Source organism: Aquarana catesbeiana, linkage group LG07 (genome assembly GCF_042186555.1).
Source record: "Aquarana catesbeiana isolate 2022-GZ linkage group LG07, ASM4218655v1, whole genome shotgun sequence".
Lineage (NCBI taxonomy): Eukaryota > Metazoa > Chordata > Amphibia > Anura > Ranidae > Aquarana > Aquarana catesbeiana.
The window spans coordinates 198,629,916-198,643,803 of NC_133330.1; the positions used below are offsets into that span (position 1 = coordinate 198,629,916).

At 42.0% G+C, this 13,888-nt stretch overlaps 1 protein-coding gene across 1 annotated transcript in view; it reads right to left on the minus strand.

Moving 5' to 3' along the window:
* NEK7 (NIMA related kinase 7) overlaps positions 1–13,888 on the minus strand; it is a 242,607-nt gene that overhangs the window by 162,142 nt on the left and 66,577 nt on the right. Inside the window, exon 3 of the mRNA XM_073592966.1 lies at positions 2,143–2,283. Coding sequence (XP_073449067.1) covers positions 2,143–2,265 — 123 coding nt within the window. The 5' untranslated portion in view covers positions 2,266–2,283. The remainder of the gene's footprint in view (positions 1–2,142; positions 2,284–13,888) is intronic.

The window sequence follows — 13,888 nt, forward strand, 5'->3', positions numbered from 1 at the left end:
GTATTACATGTGGTTCATTACTCACTACGTGGAGAAGGAAGGAGAAACTGGATGGAGGCAGAGGTGTTGACAACCTTTACTGGAACTGATCCCATTTTTACCTGCAGCAGCTGAAAGACAGCTGTGTGGTGCGTTGAAGGGAGTCACAGGTGTATTAACGGATTCACATGGATGGCCTGTTAAGGTCACTTTGCACGGGGTGCTAATTTGTACACTTCAGTGTGGACTTGGTGTTTAATTTTTTTTTATACATACTATATGTTACTTTCTAAACAGTTACAAGTGTTTATTTGTATATATCATTTGTTACTTTTGACACTTACTTACAAGTTTTTTTGTAATATCTTGTGTAATCTTTTTACACTTCGTACTAAATTAATAGTACATACTATTGTTTTTAGATACCTACATAGGTGCCCTTAAGGTTTTAATCAGCGCAACAGTTTTTGGTTACATAGCTGATAAGGACAGTGAGGGGGGAGGAGATGCCTTCTTTCAGCTGCAGGGGAGGGGGGGATTGGTTCAGGTAAATGGCACTCCTCCTATCCAGGTACCCCTTCATTCTGCTTCTCAGCAAATCAGAAAGCAAATGTTCCTTGCCTGCGCCGGTCTGCATATGTGGGAGGAGCAGAATACATACAGAATACAAAAATTCTCTTGCCTGTGTCCTGTGCTGTACAGTGGATGTAAACCCTCTCCTATACCCAGTGAAGTGAACGGCCTCAGGTGATACACCGAGATTAAACCTATCTCCCTACATAAGTTTTACATGCATATCTACTGTCTTCAGCTTTCTATATTCTTTAGAAAATGAACATCGCGTTAGAATTTCTACTTCCTCTTTCAGCAGTGGGAGGGGAGTCTTGGCATACACCCCCCTCCACATAGGCAGAGGAAGAAAGAAACATGCAGAGCTGTGCTTTGAATAGACCAGCTCTCTGCTAATCTATTTATAGCAACTTCCCTGACAGAAATTTTCAGCTGTTTTTATCTCCCGTGTTGGAGAACTTGTCTGGAGTTATTATGCTGATAACAGAGGAACGAAGCAGCAGAAAGACACGGGACTTAAGGCTTTGGAGAGAGATAAGTAAACACTACAGATATATGTACCCAGGTCAAAAATTCATGAATCGGGTTTACATCCACTTTGGTATACTTTTATTTAGTTCTGGATAGAGCACAGGGGGATCACACCCCATGTCATTATTTCACTGATGTCTGTAGCCCCCATTAGGGAGATTTACCCTCTCTACTTGTTCTGGAGATCATCACCGAGAGTGACAGTGAAAGAAAATCCCAAATTTTGGGTTCTCACCAGAGCAGGAACAGAAGGGAAATCTTCCAGCAGGGACACAAATTTTGGTGACCCGGGTGGCTCTCTCACTTTGAGGGATTTCTAATCTTCCTGTTTTGGCTATGGGACAGTGAAGGGAAATCTTGAACAGAAAAAAAAAACTAAAAAAGGGGGTTACAACTCTCCCAAGCAGTGTAGGCACTTAAACTGGATAGGTATTGCCTTTTGCAGGTCCTCTATAGTAGGCCTGGAGTGTAAGAGGAAAAAACAGCACAAGGAGGCAATAAGTTCTGACAAAAGGCATGCTTATAAAAAGAAAGCTAGGGAGCTAGCGGCATTGCTGTTCTTACCTTTCACAGTCCAGTCGCAGGTTGGGAGGTCCATAAAAAAACTGTACTTAGAGAAAGTGGGCCGAATAGTTCTGGCTGTCAGGCTAAGGACATCTAATGGTAGAAAATGTGTACTGTAGATGGCAGCGCTCGAGTGAAGGTGAGCAGTGCTGCAAAAGGACATTCATTTCTGACTTCTAGGTTCTTGGATGGGGCTCTGCTTTAATAACAGCACAAAACAACAAAATACTGATAATGCACCCAACTATCCCTTTAACAGAAGGGAGGTCACTGAGGTATGGTTTTTGCTTTACAACTTGATACATTTTTTTAAACTGATTGCATGATCGATCCTGTCAGGTTGGATTAGCTAAGCTGCCCCAATACCCAACAAACATCTTTTGCGATGACCTTTCATATCTGAAAGCACAGAATAGCATAGGCTAGGATTTTTTTTTTTTTCTAAGTCTTTTGAAATATTTGCAATATTGCTTTAAAATACCAAAAAATTCAAATTACCTGAACTTTTTTTAAAGCAACAGGTACTCCATCCAAAAGGCATCTGGCTCTGTATACTTCACTGAACTGGCCCCTGCCAATTTTCTTCTCAATCTGGAAATTGGCCAGTGTATTATACCCCATGTCTGGTCGTAGTGGCTTCTAAACAAATGAAAAATTTGAAAATTAAAAAAAAAAAAAAAATCAGAAAGAGACATATTTATAAAAGCAAACAAATCTATGCACTTTTATGAGGCCTTGATTTATAATGTGAATCTTTGCTGGATGGAAAAAGGCAAACACAAACTGGAATTTAACTTTTAAAAAAACTCATTAGCAGGGCATTAAACATGCAGTGGGTGGTGGCAAGTGCAAAGGAGGAAGCACAGTATTTCTTTACCAAGAATAAATGAAAAATTGCTGATAATTCACCTTTTCCAATGAAAGCAGGACAGGCAGTTAAAATATATTACTGAGACCTGGATTTCCCAAGGATGTATGGGAAATTCAGATGTGCAGCACGCATAGGGCTTAATCCACTGAATGCCTTTTACAACTACAGTGTGTGTTCATTGACAAATATGTTGTGATTCAGTAATTTGCTGCTTTATAAATGAAATAAGTTCAAAAACTTTAAATGAAAATCAAGATTGTCAATCTACTGACATACTAAACAAAAAATATCAATGAATAGGTGTGGTAAAAAAAAAAAAAATATGCCTCTAGGTAAAAAGAAAAAGGTCTGAAATGTTACAGTGGCTGGGACAGTTGAACCATCTATTTAGCTGAAGTAAATTTCAGGTGAGCGGATTACCAACTGCTACACAGCTCCAGGTTAAACTGAATGGACTAGTGCTACACCGTTACCTCTACCTGCCTGCCGTATGATATTTGTTCTCTTCTCACAACAAAGTTCTATAACAAGCTGTAAGGAAACATTCCCAGTTGAGGCAAACCACAGTATCAGCTAAAATCGAGAACTAGTTGATAAGGTTGCAGGGTAAGAAAAGTTTAACAGGAACTTGCTGTAAGCTCTAGGGGCTAGAAAGCTGACTAACCAGAAAAAAGATCATGAAGAAGACATGGGAGTAACTGACTGCTGCAATGCTTGAACAGCATCAGCCAGATAAAGTACAGTGAGTTGAAAGATAGACAATTAAATCTACATTGGACACATGGAACCAACAATCCCATGGCAGTTACTGAAAGGGTGCAAAGAACCAATAGCTACAGACAGCAGTCCATTCAGCTAAAACTGGATCTGTGTAGTAGTTGGCAGGTTTTATTTTTTTCAAAATTTTACACTACATGCAAACAGCAAGCAACAAGCTCACTGTTTGCAAGGAGAAGGCAAAAGTAGCAGCAGCAAAAACTACCAAGTACTCCCTTCAATATGAAATATGATATACAACACTAGCCCATGATGTAGTGTTCCTTTCTCTGTTAATTGTATTTTTCAGGTTACACCATCAACAAAAAAGCACTTTAAATTAAAAAAAAAAATTACAACATTAAATACTTTGCAGTTTACCAATCCCTAAATGTGGTGGCTGCATTCGTTTTTTTAGGCTTTTTTGTCATTATTTTCATTAGTTGAGATACCCAGTGACACAATGTGTTAGTGTGTCACCACACTGGATGAAGAAGCAACAGAGAGACCTTTGGACAGCAGCATTGTCTAACTGGGGAGAGGGTTGCCTTAGATGCACTAGCAGATTTAGATGGACTTGACTAACAAATTAAAGTCCAACGCCTGCTAATTTCTTTTAAGCAGTTACAGCACCTTCTATTTTTTTTTTTGCGATAAAGGTTTTACATAAATGAATAAAAGTTGACCATTGCAAGCACCCCTGTTAAATGGTTTGTCTCAGCCCTCTAATTGCAACCTTTGCAGGATAGCTTGGTCTGTTAAAGGTCTTTAACTGCTTGCTTACTGGGCACTTAACCCCCCTTCTGTCCAGACCAATTTTCAGCTTTCAGCGCTGATGCACTTTGAATGACAATTGCGCGGTCATACAACTCTGTACCCAAATTACATTTTTATCATTTTTTCCCCCACAAATAGAGCTCTCTTTTGGAGGTATTTGATCACCTCTGCGGTTTTTATTTTTTGTTAAAAAATTGTTTAAAAAGACAATTTTTTAAAAAAAATTTTTATATTTTGTTATAAAATTTTGCAAACAGGTAATTTTTCTCCTTCATTGATGTACGCTGATGAGGCGGCACTGAGGGGCACCGATAGGTGGCAGTGATGGGCACTGATCAGCACTGGTTGGTTACACTGATAGGCAGCACTGCTAGGTGGCACTGATTGGCACCACTGGTGGGCATTGATAGGTGGCACTCATGGACATTGATAGGTGGCACTGGCAGGTGGCACTAGCAGGAGGTACTTGGTGGGCACAAATGAGGCAGATGAGGCATGAGGAGAAAAAAAAAAAAGAGATTACCAAGCTTTTGTTTACATCATGTGATCAGCTGTCATTGGCTGACAGCTGATCATGTGGTAAGGGGCCGGGACCGGCCCCTTACTCGGATCTGCGATCACCAAGTCTCAGTGACTCGGTGATCACGGCGCACGTGCAAAGGGGAGAATGTCATATGGCGGCCTCCCGGAAATTCAGGTCCGCGCTGTGGCCGTCATTCGGCTATAGTGCAGACGCCAAGTGGTTAAATAATAACAGACTACAGGCTATTGCACACTATTACCCAGCCCTGCTGGGTTGAATAAAAAAACAAAAACAAAACAAAAAAAACACCGACAGCTCAGGAGGAGCCGCTGCACTAATTATTCAATGTTCATACAGCGATTTCCCCTGCTGTTTTATTGCGTTCAGGCCACCCCTGCCAGAACGTACTGGTCAGTGATCTCAGCCATTGGCTGAGAGCGCTGATTGTGAACCAAATCGGCAGACCTTTTTTCGGTCATGCCCCTTTGATAAAAGCTGGTCGAACAGTAGGCTTCTGTCCGACCGACTGCAGTACACACGACCCAAATGACGGTCGGTGTGTACTAGGCTTTACTGACTAGATCAACCGTTAAAAATAGGGGGGGCTAAAAAAATTAAAAAAATAAATAAAAAAAAACAAACATTCAGCTACCAAATGCAGAAAATGGTAAGCTGCAAAATAATTTTTGTTTTGTGTTTAATACCGCTTTAAACCATATAGGGATTTTTAATTGTTTCCTTAAAAGCTGTCTTTTCATGCTAGAATGATGAAACGTACAGTACACTAGCCTGCATAGAAACATGAGCTTTTTAGCAATCTTCTAGAGAGAAATCTACGCTTATCAGTGAGTCTTGACAGGTTATTGCTATGACCTCACCAACAGTATTCTTTCCTTCAAAAGCAAAATAAAGTAGTCACCTTTTTTTGTGCTACACAGGCTATCCTGTGGAGGTGTATGTGACATTCTGGAGTTCAAAAATCTTTAACCTTTATGTCTGACTCAGAAAATCCCAAATGTATTTATCTAAGGGCACTATCGCTGAACTCCACTTGATAAATGTTGCATGGGACACCCAACTGACACCTGTTAAAACCTCAAACGGTAACTCAAAAAAAGAAATAAAAATCTATGTATAATGTATTGTTGAAATTGCCAACATCTGTTTGAGCCATAAAGCAAAAAAAAAAAAGTGTGTGTGTGTATATATATATATATATATATATATATATATATACACATACATACATACATACACACACACACACATATATATTTTAATTAGAGCTGCACAATTAATCGTGAAAAAATTGTGATCTCGATTCACCCCCTCTGACGATCTGTCCTGCTGAGTTTATATAAACAAGTGGAGAGATTATCTGCTCACTCAGGGTCAAAAGAAAGCATTACAGCACTCTGCCAAGTTTAGAACTGGAAACATTGTAACTAACTTCCTTCTTAGATCAAAGGGATAAACTTCTCTGTGTAAACAAATAACCTGGGCAATCTGCCAAGTTTTAAACAATGTGTAAATGCAGGAAGTTTAACCACTTAAAGTCTAAATCTTTTTCAGACACTTCTTTCTCAAGTTAAAATCAATATTTTTTGCTAAAAAATTACTTGGAACCCCCAAACATTATATTATATATATAATTTTAGCAGAGACCCTACGGAATAAAATGGCAATTGCTGCAATATTTTATGTCACACTGTATTTGCCCAGCTGTCTTTCAAATGCAATTTTTTTGGGAAAAAATGCACTTCAATAAATAAAAAAAAAAACAAAACAAAAGTTAGCAAAATTTTTTGTTTTAATGTGAAAGATGATGTTACGCCGCGAGAATCGCGATCTATCGTCTAAGCAAAAAAATTGTGATTCTCATTTTGGCCAGAATCGTGCAGCTCTAAAATATATATATATATATATATATATATATATATATATATATCTATATCTTCTTTTGACTATATACAAAGGCCTATAGTAAATCTGTCAAGCAACCACAGACATATGCAGTAAATTAATACAAACATGATTAGACAATTCATGGCTCTTTCCCCCACTTTGAGAACGCAGTTGAACTTGACAAAGATTAGCGTGAGTCTCTAAGACACAGTGACAGCCGCATGCTGAGTCCAAATTCTGGCTAATGTATTTTGGCATGCGAGTTTGTAATCACACATTTACATATGCAATGACCTATATTTGCATGTCAGATCACACACTGTCTGGCTTGGTTAGGGCCAGGCGCCTCCCTGAGAGAGAGGACCAGAGTGGCTGTCCAAGGCCAGAGGGCCACGGGTTTGCTCTGTGAGATGGGGTAAATCTGCCGCTGTTGATTAGGCTGACGAGCCCTGAGCATTAGACACTTCATTAGAGGTAATCTGTTTAACAGTGGGCAGTGCATACAAACTTCACAGCCCAATTTTAGAGAATGTTTCCATCCGCTGCTTCCCCTTCATTTTTTCTTTACAAAGGCCAGAAAGGTCACTGAATAACAGTCTTGTTACATCTGCACTGTCACAAGATTTCTGGAGTCAGATAGTTCTATACAGATTAATGTCTCATCTTGTAGTTAGATTGTAGCAATTTCCATAGAATAATTTCTCTGAATACTAAATACTTGGAGTCCTTTTTTATTTTAAAGCACTTGAGTCCCTGACTAATGCTTTGTTTTCTGGGTAACACATGACAGTCTAAACATTATTAGCCTACACTTGTGTTTTTTGTTTTGTTTAATGTAAATGGCAGTTTAAAAGAAAAATCCAAAAAAAAGGACATAAAAAAAGGTGGTCTGGTTTGCTGGTTAAAGATCATAAGGCAAGAACTTTATTTTTGCAGTAACTATCAATCCTTTAGTTAATAAAAACATGTTATACACCTAGTGGTTGCCACACCAATGTGTGTTTGTCAGTAAGCATGTTCCAGTAGTTATAAACATGGGAAATATTAAAACTAAAAAAACATTGCCCCAGCTCTACCCACCCCCTTCCTTTTTTTCAGTCCTCCTCAATCTTCATTATAAGTAAAATGCAGAGTCCTGTCCAGGACCTGTTAGTTTCCTAAAGTGCAATCTTGTTTTCCAGCAGTTCTGTCCATTACCTCTGGCATTGTTCTATCCTACGTTGAGTGGATTCTATCACTGCCCAACAGTGGCCTGTATGTGTCTGATTATACGGTGCATGTTGCCATCATTTGTACGGCTTTTTGGCTACTGCATTTTTTAAATTGAGAATTTAAGGAAAAAAAAAAAGTTCTGCTAAAAAACAAAAAAAAAAAAAATTAATAGTCAGCATCTACAAATACTGCAGCTGTTGACTTTTAATAAATCAGATACTTACCTGTCCCAGGGTCCAGCGATGCGGGGGAGCGAAGCCCCACTAGTCTCCCCCTCCTCTCTGCGGCTTCGGCATTGTAAGTGTAGGCACCCGGCTGTGGCTTCACAGCCGGGCAACCACTGCGCATGCCAAACCACCACTGCACATGCTGAGCCAGGCCACGCGCCGTGACTGGCCAGGCAATCATCTGGGACTTGTGACGTGTCCCAGATGATTGCCGAGAGAGAGGCGGTGATCTCCCTTCCGGTGCCGCAGTGCGCCCGGAGGAAGCGGGAGCTGGGACCATCTAGAAAGAGGATACCGCCCCCCCCAAAAAATGACATGGCAAATGTGGCATGTCAGGGGGTCACCTCCCTTAAAGCGGAAGTTCCATTTTTGGGTGGAACTCCGCTTTAATCCCTCACACCTTCGTGTTTTGTAGTGTTTCCCTACACCTTACTACATTTAACATGCAGAAACCCAACATTTGCAATTGTGCCTGTTCACACTGCAATGCTCAGCTGCTCATAGCCCTAGACCAGGGATATGTAAATAGCGGACTTCCAGCTGTTGCAAAACTACAATCCCATCATGCCTCTGCCTCTGGGTGTCATGCTTGTAGCTGTCAGAGTCTTGCTATGCCTCATGGGACTTGTAGTTCTGCAACAGCTGGAGGTCCACTAATTGCAAATACCTGCCCTAGACTAAAAAGTGCATGAGCTATTGGATCTTAACCACTTGACGACCGCAATATGTATATATATGTTGCAGCTTGCAAGTGGTATACCTGGGTCATGGCTGAAGCCATCAGTCATAACCCCAGTATCTTTTTAAGCCTGTTGCTGGCTTTTTTGTGAAAGCAGTACGAGCGGCTCATTAGCCACTGGAATGCTTTCTGAAGCGGCAAGAGGGGACTACCCCCCTGCCACTCGCCGGTGCTTCTTGGGCTTACCGCTATTACCAGCGCGCCCGAGAAACACTACAACGGTGCGGCTGGCTGATCACAGAGGCAATGTAAGACTAGATAGTCTCTGATTGGCTTTATGGCCTTGGAAGACCAGAGCGACATTGTGTCCTCACTCCTGGTCTAGGAAAAGTGTCACTTTTTTTTTTCTCAAAATTTCTTTTTTATATCTTTTGCCTTTAAACCTTTCGCTGCCAGGCCCCATGCTCCATTTTTACACTCAGATGGCCAGGCCATTTTTGCAATTTTTTCATTGTTTTTTTATTTTTCCTTTAAAGCTTTCAGAGTTTGTTAAAGACCCCCCAAAACCATATATTTTCTGAAAGCACATGACCAGTAGAATTCAAATAAGGTGCTACTGATTTTTTAGGGCAAAATGTTTATCAAAACAATATTTTCATAAAAAATACACTAAAATCATTATTAGCAGATAAAAACACAGTACACTTTACAATAAGGAAGAGCACCTACATTGAAATAAATAAATTACCAAGTAAGAGTACCATCATCCCAAATGTCTCTCCTGAGGAAGCGGTGAATACCGCGAAACCGGTCGAGAAACTAAGTCATATATGTACCCCTTGTTATTATCTACTATTGGGTGTAATTCGTATGGTTGTATTGATTGCTCTTGCTATGAATTACGACTGTATGCGACACTGTAATAATTTTTAACATTGTTGTCCATTAAAATGTAAATTTTATTATATTATTTTTCATTTTTTTCTATCAAATTCCTGAATACCCTCAGTACCGCAATAGTCCCCCCTTGTTTCCCTTTGTGTGTGGTGGGTTGGGACACCCGCTGACAGAAGCAGCTAACTCTCCTTGTATTAGACATTTGGGATGATGGTACTCTTACTTGGTAATTTATTTATTTCAATGTAGGTGCTCTTCCTTATTGTATACATAGGGTGGATAACACACCCAGAACTTTTTCGGACCTGTGAGTGAACAGCAACACTCATTGAAACGTCCCCAGCAATAGCGCCTTTATACACTCCTTTGACATTGCTATTAACTGTACTTTATAGTTCTTGTATTGTGTCAGTACAACACACTTTAGGGGTCGCCGCCGATAGCTTGGTACAATATGGATGTTCTAGGCACAGACTGGACGGGCTTTATGTCCAACCTGAAAAAAACTTGTCTGAATGAACATAAAACTGATGACGACATTTCAACGTTTTTTGCGCGAATGTTTAAACTCCTTAAACGTAAGTCCCACTTACATTGGCACATTGAATATTTTAAATTATACGTTAGCGAAAGAGTTTGCCCTTTGGGGTTGAGAGGCCAGATCTTCCCTACTCTTAAGGATCCCTCAGTGGACTTTAAGAAAACCTGGGAAGATATTCTAACTAAAAATAGCCTTGAACTAATCGGTTTACTTATTACTCAATATACCCTTGACATGACCCTTCTTGATAACGATATCGAGCGACTCAATACCGAATACTCCCATTTGACCGATAATATGATTTTCAAAACCAAGTGGAAAGAACTGAGGGAACGCTTGGAAATTATGAATAAGGATATTATTGTCAAGAAACAGATTAAATTTGGAAAGGATAAAGCTGCCTTCACTGAGGGCCTGGCCTACCGTTGGCCTGGGAGAGGCCGAGGTAGACGAGGCCCCCCTCGCACTAACAATAGAAATTTCACGACTGATATTGAATCAGACTCATCACTTTCCTCCACGGTATCTTCTTTAAACACCACCCAACCCAACACTTCATCTGCACTTAATGCTTCACGTAAGAGACTTCGCTTCGGGGGTAACACCCCACCCACAAACCCCAAAAAAGAGAAAAAAGGCCCCAAAGGTCCCAGACTTACTCAGGTACCACCTACACAAACCACACATGATACCAATACCCCCTTGGAAGGGGCAACTGGTCACTCCACATTGCACGGCACAATTCCAAAAATTCTAAATTCTGGTTTAATGACCAATAAATACACGAAAATTAATGAGGATGCTATTTTTTTAGACCTCAAAAAACAACAGAGCAACCTAGATGCCTACGTTCTCAAACCTCCACCATCCCAATAAACTCTCCCCCTGCACATTATATGGATCGTAACGTTATTAACCTTACTCCATACACACTCAATAGCGAGCAAATCTCGGTACTACAATTGGGTCTGGGTTTCTGTCCTCTTGATGCACTTAGGGTCACTGAAACAATTAAGGACTTGTATTTGTTTGCACGTAATTTAACCTTTAGATTCATCTATGACAAGGATCGCATCAACTCGGGACTGGAGCGTGAGCTCGCTGAGCGTACCAAAGGTTTCTCTATGGAGGAATTCAGGGCGCTCCGCGACCTGATGCTCCTGTTCGACGAGGGCGATACTGGAGATCCCCCAGCCTCACAGGATGGCGAGGACCCTGTTTACTCCTCCTTAAACGAATCTTCAGCAGGGACACTTGTACCTGCCTCTTCTGCATCCAATAGGTCTGATCCATCGATCGCCCTCAGACAAACACCCCTACCTAAACCCTTCCGTCTACGATCCCGCAGGTTCCCCGATCTGAATACCTGCCCTGAGATCTGGGGTTTCCTGCGAGCCACAATCAGTGACCTTAAGAAACAAAAATGGCCCGAATTTTCTCCAAACCTGGACCCCAGTCAAATTCGAGCTCTTCGGTCTTTGCAGCAACGTCCCGATATCGTGATTAAGCAATCAGACAAAGGTGGGAATATTGTCCTTATGACCAATTATCAATACCAATCTATGTGCTTCGCCATTCTTAACAACAAACACTGGTATAGACCCATCTCCACCACACACGTATCTTCCTTTGCACAGGAACTCCAGGCTCTTTGCACTGAGGCCTATTTTTCAGGCCTCATAGACAAAGATACCATGGAGTTCTTGGTCCCCAAATTTCCCCGTACCCCTACCTTTTACTCCTTACCCAAGACTCATAAAGATATACACTGCCCTCCTGGAAGACCTATAGTTTCGGGGATAGGCTCTCTAACAGACAATGCGAGCAAATTTGTTGACGCTTTTTTAATGCCCCATGTCCGTAGTCTCCCGTCCTATATTAGAGACACTACCGACCTGTTGCAACATCTTGAAGGTATCCAGATCCCTCCGGACGCCCTGCTCGTGGCTGTTGATATTGAGGCTCTTTACTCCAGTATCCCCCACGAGCAGGGCGTACGGATGGCTGGATCCTTCTTAGCTGAACAAGACACAAGGACCTGGCCCCTTAATCAGTTTGTACTGACACTACTGTACTTTATTCTAACCAAGAACTATTTTACTTTTAATGATCAACTATTTTTACAAATACAGGGTGTCGCAATGGGGACGTCGTGTGCCCCAGCATATGCAAACTTATATCTAGGTGGCTGGGAGCGACAGATTTATGCTTATGACCAATACACGGAGTTTCTAAACGATATCTTGTTATGGTATCGCTTCATTGATGACCTGTTTATGGTCTGGTCGGGTACCAGGGACAAACTTCTACAATTTCTACGTCAACTTGGCAGCAACGATTTAAATCTCAAATTTACCTTCAAAATTGAGACCGAACAAATCCCCTTTTTAGATCTATTAATCATCAAACAACCGGATGGGACCTTAGGAACTGACCTTTACAGAAAACCCACCGCAGGGAACACTTTATTGTTTGCTACAAGTGCTCACCCAAACTCCCTGGTACAGAGCATACCTTATGCCCAATACCTGCGACTACGCAGGAATTGCACACACGACAGCGACTTCAAACGCCAGGCCAGAGCACTACGCGACCGTCTTCTACTACGAGGCTACTCCTCGACTACCCTGCGCAAAGCATATAACAAATCCTTGTCACGTTCACGAACCTCTCTCCTCTTCAAAGATAGGAAACCGCCTACCCCGACAGAGACTGTACGATTTATTACTACCTATTCTGCACACCACAACGTGCTCCATAATATCTTAGCCAAACATTGGCATCTCTTGACCGAACATCATACACTCACTAAATATGTCAGACAGAGACCGGAGGTGGTCTTCCGTAGGGCTCGATCACTACGCGATAGACTAACCGCCAGCCATTACAATCCCACTAAACCTGTGAGGAGTGGCCCCAATGGCACATTTCAATGTGGGGAATGTCCCCGGTGCCCATGGGTCTTCGAAAGCAGATCGGTAGTCTTACCCAATGGGGAAATTTTGGTTCCACGGACTTTTGCTAATTGTGCTACAAAAGGGGTCATCTACCTTATGAAGTGTGTGTGCAAAGCCTTCTATGTGGGCAAAACTATTCGGGAACTTAGGCAGAGTATCGGTGACCACCTCTATGACTCAGAAAATGGCAAACTCACTACCATCGGCCGACACATCGGCCTTTATCATAGATTTGACAACTCCGTGGCCAAGTTTCTGGTATTAGAGGTGGTCCAACCCAATCCCAGGGGTGGCGATTGGGACCGCTCGATACTCCAGAGGGAGTCCCTCTGGATCGAGCGACTCAACGCCACCACTCCGCCCAGCTTAAATGAGTCAGTGTCCTATAGGGCCTTCTTATGAGATCCTGTCCCACACTCCTTCCCTCCCCCCCCCCCTCCCTCGTCATCATTTACCCTTCCCCTTTTTTCCCCTTCCCGTCTTTCCCCCCCCTCAACCCTCTCCCTTCTTCCTCCCTTTCCCCCCCCCCTCCCCCCTACACATTCCCCCCCCCCCTTTTTTTCCTTCCCCCCCTCCCCCCTTTTTTCCCCCTCCCTCTTTCCCTTCCCCTCCCCCCCCCTTCCTTTTCCCCCCCTCCCCCCCCCTTCCTTTTCCCCCCCTCCCCCCCCTCTCTTTCCTTCCCCTTTTCCTTCTAATCTGTCACCTCAGGTTCTAGCATCAGTTATTTGGCCCTATCTGTCTGAGGTCTATTCCTTAAGTTGTGGGTGACTGACACCTTTACATTTTCACCATCAATGTATCACATGTGTTTTTCCTTTTAATGTATTTCATTTTGCTTTGTTATTTAGATTGCTGTTCAAGGTCAGGCTCCTCCCCCCGTTATCGGACTTTGTGGGCTG